The 8,985-nt window shown below is 39.5% G+C and overlaps 1 protein-coding gene and 1 non-coding gene across 2 annotated transcripts in view; one reads left to right on the top strand and one right to left on the bottom strand.

Moving 5' to 3' along the window:
- The first annotated feature begins 2,065 nt into the window (after positions 1 to 2,065).
- LOC141291811 (small nucleolar RNA SNORD88) lies at positions 2,066 to 2,156 on the top strand. The gene has a single exon (XR_012340385.1). It is a non-coding gene; the product is annotated as a small nucleolar RNA SNORD88 (small nucleolar RNA).
- A 2,227-nt stretch (positions 2,157 to 4,383) lies between these two features.
- shank1 (SH3 and multiple ankyrin repeat domains 1) overlaps positions 4,384 to 8,985 on the bottom strand; it is a 172,155-nt gene continuing 167,553 nt past the window's right edge. The window contains exons 26-27 of the mRNA XM_073840746.1: positions 7,742 to 8,644; positions 4,384 to 7,461 (exon numbers count right to left, since the gene is read on the bottom strand). Coding sequence (XP_073696847.1) covers positions 7,374 to 7,461; positions 7,742 to 8,644 — 991 coding nt within the window. The 3' untranslated portion in view covers positions 4,384 to 7,373. The remainder of the gene's footprint in view (positions 7,462 to 7,741; positions 8,645 to 8,985) is intronic.

The following is an 8,985-nucleotide window of genomic DNA, read 5'->3' as shown; positions in this document are numbered from 1 at the left end:
TTAGTATCTGTTGATCCAATGATATGATTCTTGCTTTTAAGGGTCCAAAACCTGTCCGCGTATACAACCAAATAGCTTTAAAAGTAACGTTATATATGTCTTGAAGAACCCAGCAAACCCGTTTAATCCCAAACTAGTAAAGTACCACTCTAAATTCAGCGGGTACAATTTTTTTCAAAAAAGCTGTGGGTTAAATTAACTATAAAAGCAAAACTTCTAGCAAGAAAAAAAAAAACTGATCACTTTTAAAAAGGCAAGTTTATAACTACACCAGAGCTCTGTCTGCTTGAATTTTGTAAAGGCGCTATTAAGGGACACCTAAAGGTAGGTCCTACTCAGGATATATAAACTGCCACACTACGTGTGGAGAAGCTCTCAGTTAGTGATGTGCGATACCACTGGTTTCCTATCCGATCCGATACCAAGTAAAATGAAGGCGAGTATCGGCGATACCAATCCGATACCAATACTTTGCCCAAAAATTACTGTTTGGGAAATTAAAGTAACAAGTAGTGTACTTAAAAGTATCACTTTATACTGAATATGAGACATATTACGGGTTCTTCTTGTTTATTGATGAAGAATTATTATACAAAAAAAGAGCCAACTTACATATTTATTGACAGCATCTGAGCATGTATATCTTAAAACGCCTGCCTGAACATCTTAACATAAAACAATAAACATTCACACTTTTTGGTTTAGTGACATGTTAATCCAGTCCTCTTGAAGATTTTTAACCTTCTTTCAAAATTTCTCTCATTCACAGGTTTTTGTTTAGGAAGAACATATTAACAGTTTTTCCTTTGAGTCTGCTCAGTTTCTACATACAGTTTCCAATCTGCATACAGTTTCTATTTTATAAAAAATGCTGTGACTCAAACTGAAATGGCTAGTACAATACACAATTAGAGAAGTACCATAATAACTTCATAATTGCCAAAACCCACATTTTGAAATTTCTATTTAACCATCAGTCAAAACAAATGAGACGGAGAATAATACAACTGAGAATTATTCTATTGAATTATCTGTCTTCTTACCTATCAAATACTTTTCCTGGCAGACGTAATGTAAAGTCCAATGCAGCCTTGTCAAAGTAATTTAAATGATCTACTCTGCAGATAACCTTACCTAACTAAATCTGGGCCGGCTGACTTGATGTGCGATTATCTCAGGGACACATTTTACTCCAAGCTGAACTATTGCAGACATTTTGGTCATTTAATTATTTCATTACTTATTTCATAACCAAAGTTCTAAAACAAATTTGTTTATTTTAAACTTCGCTTGCGTTCACCCATATCCAATCCGCCGGACTGACAGCGTGACTGAACAACATGTTCCAGCGCACTGAGTGGCTACTGGCTAGCGTGCTCTGCAGTTGTAAAGTGCCATATTATGCACATGACTTGGCAGGCGGAAGAACAAGTAGTTCCGACTAAATTGGCATTATTCAGATGAATTAGGGTAATTGTGGTTACTTTCCACTGTATTTCTATTTCCAATAAACTACATATTTGCTCAAAATTACTGAAATATCGATATTTTGATGAGATAATCGATTCTAGAACATACAAAGCTGGTATCGGAGATATCGATATTTTAGTATCGATCCGCACATCACTACTCTCAGTCTACCGTGATAAAAGCTGATGCAGTATGTGTGGGTAAGTGTTTGGGTTTTGTTTCTTGTAAAGCATGTATTCATTGTTTTATCAGGGATTTAATTCGTAATAATCATTAACATGAGACTATTGTAGGTTAATGCATTTTGGTTATTTGATTCAGTTGTTTAGTTAGTGTTACCATTACCACGTGGTTCGCGTAGGTGATGTACCGCGTGTGAGCGGATGGTTTGCTAAATTACTTGCATAAATTAGACTACTCCCTTTCAAGTTGTTTTTGATGTGCGTTTACGACGAGTAGTTAACTTGTATTAATGTAAACTTTACCTGTGGAGATCTGATCCTTTTTATTTGCTTTTGCAGAAGAGCGGGTGTCCCAGGACTCAATACTGCTTTAAGGTGAGATGCTGCTGAGTCTTTGAAATAAGCCATATTTCACGTTTCTGTGATGTTTTAGCACTGGGCTCTGAATTAATGTGAGGACACCGTGCAGTTCTGCTACTTGACATGGCAGAATCTGAGAAGCACTGTTGAAATGAAATCAAAAAAAGGAGTTAAATGATACATGAGTAATAAAACGTATTTCTCTCCTTACAGGGTGGAATCTGGTGACGCGTGAGTGTGGCATGTGGACGAGCTTCCGCCCTTCTACAAATGCGGTTTAATGTGTAAAATGAGTTTTTCGACAATACATGCTGGTAATGTTTGTAAATATTTGTTGTGTGTGTTTTTTAAACGATTAAATGACTTTTAAACCCATGAAGCTTTGGTGTTTTCAGATTACTTTTACATTTTACGACAACCCAAATGCGTCTATTGGCTAATCTGGTTCTCCAGGGTTATTTGAATCAGGGGTTTTCAAACTGATGTTGAGGGTCTGAAAAATTCTCCAGACAAATTAAGAAAAACGGTCCTTATACTCAGCCATATGTCTTTTAAAACAAATTGCATAGCTGCCTCTTTCCCCTCACGTTATTGTAATTTAGGTCCTTGGCACTAAAAATTAAGTTAGAATTACAAGTAAAAGGTTTCGAGTTTAACTCTGAAGGATTGTGGCCCTAACTGAGCATTGTTGGGTAAAGTTGCTTTTAAAAGTAATTCAAACTCCTGTTGCAAATAAATGGGGGGGGGGGGAAAAAAAACAATACATAATGCTTTTCATAAAGCAATATTGCTTCATTGTATATAGGAAAAAATGTTTGCAAAAAAGCTACTAGTGGGCACGTAATTAGGTAGCAATGTAAAATCCCAATACGTCTAGATAAGGAAACTAGGAGTAACAAGACTGAACAGCAGGGGGAGCCCATTTTCCTGGCAGTCACAAAATTGTAAAGATTATAAGGGGAAAAACGTAAACATCCTACTGCCATTCAAAAGCTGCGTAAGACATGTTGGACAAAGACAAAAGAGTTAATTTGCCCCTTAATGTAGTGTATGTTTGCAAGTCCCTCAGTCATTCTAGTGTGAAGAGCTGAATCTCAAAACCGTTTTACATTTCTGTTGGAAATTTGCAGAAGATGCTGGAAAGTCAGCGAAAGTGCAGGACATGGAGGATTCTTAGCTTCACTAATGGGGACAAAACTGGCACAACTACCACAAAATCAAGAGAAAAAGAGAAAGCTACACACCATGTGACCCTGGACCACAAAGCCAGTCATAAGGGTCATTTTTTGATGATTCATTATCTGAAGACTGAACAAATAAGCGTTGCATTGATTTGATGTATGGTTTGTTAGGGCAATATTTGGCCTAGATCCAACTATTTGAAAATCTGGAATCTGAGGGTGCAAAAAAATAAATAAAAATATTCTAAATATTAAGAAAATCACCTTTAAAGTCCAAGGGGGTTTTCATAAAACAAGTTTACCAAATAAGCCAGGCTTATTTTAGTTAGTCTTGACTTATTTTGAGCCAAATCAAATGACAAGAAGTCAGACTAACTGAAATAAGCCTGGCTTATTTGGTAAACTTGTTTTATGAAACACCCCCAGATGAAGTTCTTAGCAATATTACTAATCAAAAATTAAGTTACATTTTTGATATATTTACAAGTGCTATATTTACGGTAGGAAATTTACAAAATATCTTAATGGAACATGATCCTAATATTCTAATGATTTTTTGCATAAAAGAAAAATCGATCATTTTGACCCATACAATGCATATTTGTAACAATTTTGGCTATTGCTACAAATATACCCATGCTACTTAAGACTGGTTTTGTGGTCCAGGGTCACATATAATTTGTTTAAAATGAACACGTAATTAGGCTTTTATATTATACAGAAACACTTATGTAAAATAATTAAGGGCAGTACTAAATCATTTTTGTTAATCTATTTTTTCAATAATAAACATTTAGCAAAATGTAAATTTAGAAGAACGACTATATACCTTTTACTTTAACACGGAAGTAAGCTAATGGGTGAGACTTCCGGTTCATTGGTCGCTATAGGGACATAATGAGAAGAATAACAATGTGCGGTAAACATTAAAACTGCTTGCACTACAAACCAGTGTGTTCATAATTAAGTTTAAATAATATTGTAAGACACACCAATTTGCAATATCAAGTAGCAAAACTAGCGGTTTTGTACAGCTAAAAATAGCTGGACGGATGAGACCAGAAGACAGACCCATGAAATTTAAGTGGCCAAGCCCAATCTTACGTGAAGAAAAAGATGAATAAGGTTTAAAACGTCCTTATACCAAATAACACAAATGCTATAGTAAACAAACCACAAGCCACTCAAAGTAATTCCTGCATCTTTTATTATAATTCTAATAACCTTTAGTCATTTCTTAAAACATTTGTATTTCATATGTGTATAGGAATATGTATAATCGCATACACATATATATTCTGTAAATAACCTCTTATCTGTTCATAGTTAATTTTCTTCAATTTAAAAGAAAAAAAAAGATGCTTTCTGCACACCCTGCACAGCTACTGCATCAGTTGCTCCCGTGTGTGATCCGTGACCTCTTCCTGGGTCACACTGCCCAGACCCTTTAATGGCTATGTGATCTTCAATGTGCATGGCTATGCATTTCTCTGTAGTGTGAAAGCGTGTCTGAATACTGTTCTATTATTAGAAGCTGTAATATTGACAATCTGAGCTGCAGAGCTTGAGGACCGAACAAAGACATGGAAATATTTCCATTTCCCAACCAGAAAAACCTTTTTTGCATTGTTTTTCGTATAGTCCAATCCCTCATTCAGACACTCCACGGAAACTGTGAAGGAGGTGAGAACTGTGTGACTTTTACTCCACCTAGTGGACAATATTGGAAAGTGAGAATATTTACCGTTCATCAGGGTACAAGACGAGCTGCTATTGAATTGATTCGATGAATTTGACTGTGGAAAGATGAGACAACAGGGAACACAGGATGTGTAGAAAGCATGACTCGATTACACTTTAAACTCATGTTAAACATTTGGAAGACAGAGATTCTTTAAAACTTGGAATCCTTTTTTCCATCTCAGAATGATAAATTCTTTCATTGTCCTTACTGTTATCAACATCACTATACTTACCAGTCTTAAACATCAAAAATACTATAAGTTCTTCAATCTTTTTGTCCAGTATGGGTGATTAAGGTAAAGCGAGCGCTGTGATGAATGATGCATGAATTCCACACTCATTCTGAGAAGACGAACAGATGCAAGATGGGCTGAGGGAGATGAAGGGGGCGAAACCTTTACGGATGGCCCTGAAAGAGACACAGACAGGAAGGTAACATAAAGGTGAAGGCGTTAGTGGTTTGGACTCAAGGTGACAGCAGATGAAAGGAAGAGAAAAGAGGACGAGTATCTCATGAAAGGTGTAATGTGATGATGAGGAGCCCTTTTAATTGATTGAGCAACTATTTGTGATGTGGGAGATGAGGGCTGGAGGTCACTAGATTTACTTGAATATGAATGTAAAGGGTATATCTACTGCCACAGACAATGAACCTCTTGATAGTCCTTGCATACAAAGTGATGTCACATTAATTTTGTGTTGGAAGGAAAAAACGGGAAAGGGTGAGGGACATTGTAAGATATGAAAGTCTTGTCTCTAATTTAAGTCCTAGAGGTACCAAAGATCTGAACACATTGTATGTGGTCACAAATTAAAAAACAAAAGGTCAAGCATAAACACCTGTCCAGCGTTTGCGCTCAGAAACAAACAAGAAACACTGCAGCTTATAGCGATAACAGCAAGGACGATGAGAACAGTGACTGCAATAAATAACATTATCTCTTGTTAAATCAACAACAGAACTCCAGACCCACTTAGAGTTTAAAAATTGTTATAGGAACAATCATCGTATTAAAACAGGTATTAGCACATATCCCTCACCCACGTCAGAGTGCATGTTCGTCTAGCCTCGCCTCCATAGAAAGAGTGTTTTTTTGGAAGGAGAGAGGGAGAGTGACTTGGAAAGAAATACAGGCAGTTTGGTTTTCCCTCTCCCTCGTCTCCATGTTGTCTCCTCTTTTAAAATGGAGCCTCGATATCGTTGATAGGTTCGTTGAAGTTGTAGTCACCTCTATGTTTTGAGAGTCTGTGGTAAAAATGTTGATAAATTTTCAGTGTATATATATTCTTTTCTTTTTACAATGTCGTATCATCTTCCTTCTTTAAAAGATTTTTTGCGTTTTAACTATCTTCATCTTGTATCCATACATAGATATTTTATTGTGTCCCATTATGTGTTATATAAATAAAAGAGATGAGTGTGTCGTCATCGACAGGTGTTGTCGTACGTTTGTGTATGTTGCTGTCAGTAGGCTGAGGATGTACTGAGTGCATGTGTGTATGTCCGTTATGTTGGTCTGGGCACTTATTTTTGCTACGGGTTTGTAATACAGTGACCAGTCTGTATATATATATATTTATATATATATTTATGTATATATATTATTTCATTATAAGACATGAGAAGGTAAAGAAGTTCTAGTGAAATACAAGATAAGCACAAGCCCCAATCTGGCTTCGGCAAAATAGAATCCCTCCGTTGGTGAGGTAAAAACACATAACAAATCACGGTCATGCCTCTAGTGATAACCTTTCACATTATCAAGTACGCGCACACACGCACTCACACACAAACAACAGGAACCCAAGCATAAACACAGTCTTACCAAATAAGTGCCTGCTGTTAAATTGACCTCTATTTTAAGGGCTTCCCTAGTCATGCCAGACAGGAGGTTTGTCAGTACTTGCCCTCCCTGCATTGGTCTCCATTGAATCTACTCTAAAAACGAGACCGTTAGTAAATATTTGCCGGTAATACAGACTCAAAATCTGAGAAAAAGAGAAAGATAGCAAAGGAGGTTTCAATATCTCTCTTTCTCCCTATCTCTTCCTATAGAACTACAGAAAAACAGGAAAGCTAAAGAGCATTTTGATTGTTTCCCTCAAATTATTTGGCTCAGGTATGTAGTATGTTACCTTCTCATGTTGAACTTGGGTACCCTCATAGAGTTAGATTCCCCTATTTTACCTTGTGAGTGCCTGCAAGCTCAAACTAAGTGTGTTCTTGATATGTACGGATGTTTATGTGGGTGTTTATGTTTTTGTTGAGTGAAACACACGTAAGCGCAGGCATGTTCACAGTTCGACAGGCCTTCAATGCTCTCCGTTTCTCCTGTATCTCTCCATCTTGATGTCCAAGTCACCTCTTCCTGTGTTTTTCTTAATTCAGGGAATAATCTCTGATGGCAGCAGTTGTCACCTCATCTTTCCTGTCCTCTCAACTCCGGTTGGCCTCGTCTCTCCTTCTGTCTGTCCGTTCATCTCGAGAGGAGAGGGCAGAAATGGGGAAAGTACTAGAAGACAGCCTGATGATAGGGGGGAAGGTGGAAAGTATAAGGAAAAATTTCTCTCTTGTTCGCCCACATCCCCCTTTCTGTTCTCCATCTCTTTCCCCATGCCATCCCGGACCTCATGCAGCGGTCCACTTCAAATGTTCCCAGAAGTTAGCAATCAATAGCATATCAATGTTTTACCTCATCTGTACTAGAGTTTCTTGTTCATGCACTACCCCTTTCTCACCCTAATCCCTCTCCATCGCTGTCCTCCCTTGCGTCTCTCTGCCTCCCCTTCTATCCCTCCTCTCACCTGTCCATCACTCTCCTGAGCGCCCTCTCTATGTTCATGCGATGGCCAACCCTGGTCACACCCAGGTCCAAGTAGTCGTCCTTGGTAAGAGAGGGAAGGTGCGTGCCATCAATCTCGTTGTCTAGGAAACGCTCCCTGTGCTCACCCAGGTTCAGGTAGCCCAGCCAATCCGCAACGTCATACTTGGTCCAGTATGGGAGTGGTTTGGAGGCGAAGGGTTTGGTGGGTGAAGGGGGCGGGAGGTGGGGATAACTCAGGCAAGTGGGTGGAGGAATGGGGTGGAGTGGTGGGGATGAAGTCCCTGACAGGAAGTGGGTGGGGGACAAAGATCGAGAGACCACCAGAGAGGAATTTGGGGGAGGCGGAGCCCCCGAGGGGGCAAAGAGAGGGGGAGAGGGAGAGAAGTAGGGGTCCCCAAGAGGATTGGCAGGTGAGGGTGGAGTAATAGAACCACGGAGGTCATACAAGCTGCTATAGAGGGGTGTGGTGGGGAGAATAGGAAGGGAGGAGGGGCGGGGAGGGCCAAGCTTGGGGCGGTCAGAGGGAGAAATTAACGGGCTGGGCGCTCGTCTGCGCTGAGCGTGATGTGACTCTGCCTTACGTGACTCACGGCTGGGAATAAACTGGAACTCCAGGGCTTTGGTGCGGTAAACAGGTCGGTGTTTGGGTGAGGTGGGGTATGGCGAATATGAAGAGGGAGAAACAGGTGAGTGAGATCGAGGAGGAGGCTGGGATGAGGCGGCAGGGGGCTGAGGGGAAGGAGATCGAGCCCAGTTTGGGTAAAGCGGCTGGGAAGAAGGGGTCGGGGAGGGAGACAAGGCAGGCTGAGAGAGCTGAACAGGAGATGGGGAGCTAGAGCGGACAGAGGGAGGACTCAGTGCACCTGTGGAGTCCTCTGAGAACCTGAAATGAGAGAAAATGTGACACAAATTAAGGCAGAAGAATAAGAGGTAGAACAAAAAGAGAGAAAAAGGAAAGAAGAGTTTGACAGTCAAGAGAAAGCGAGAGTGGTATAGAGCAACAGTTACCTGTGTCTGATGTGGGACAGACAGACGTACATGGACAGTGCGATAAAAAGCAGAAATCACAAAAGAGAGGAACAGTTTAAACAGACAAAGTTTGACACAGTGCACACACAGAGTTAATTGGCGTTTGAGACATTGATAATCAAATGGTAGTTACAAAACTATATTCACGCACTGTTACTCTGAATATCCCAGGAGTTCTTAAAAAGTGAGTGGCTC

This window comes from Garra rufa, chromosome 1 (assembly GCF_049309525.1).
Source record: "Garra rufa chromosome 1, GarRuf1.0, whole genome shotgun sequence".
Lineage (NCBI taxonomy): Eukaryota > Metazoa > Chordata > Actinopteri > Cypriniformes > Cyprinidae > Garra > Garra rufa.
This window is presented reverse-complemented; position numbering and strand designations above follow the sequence as displayed.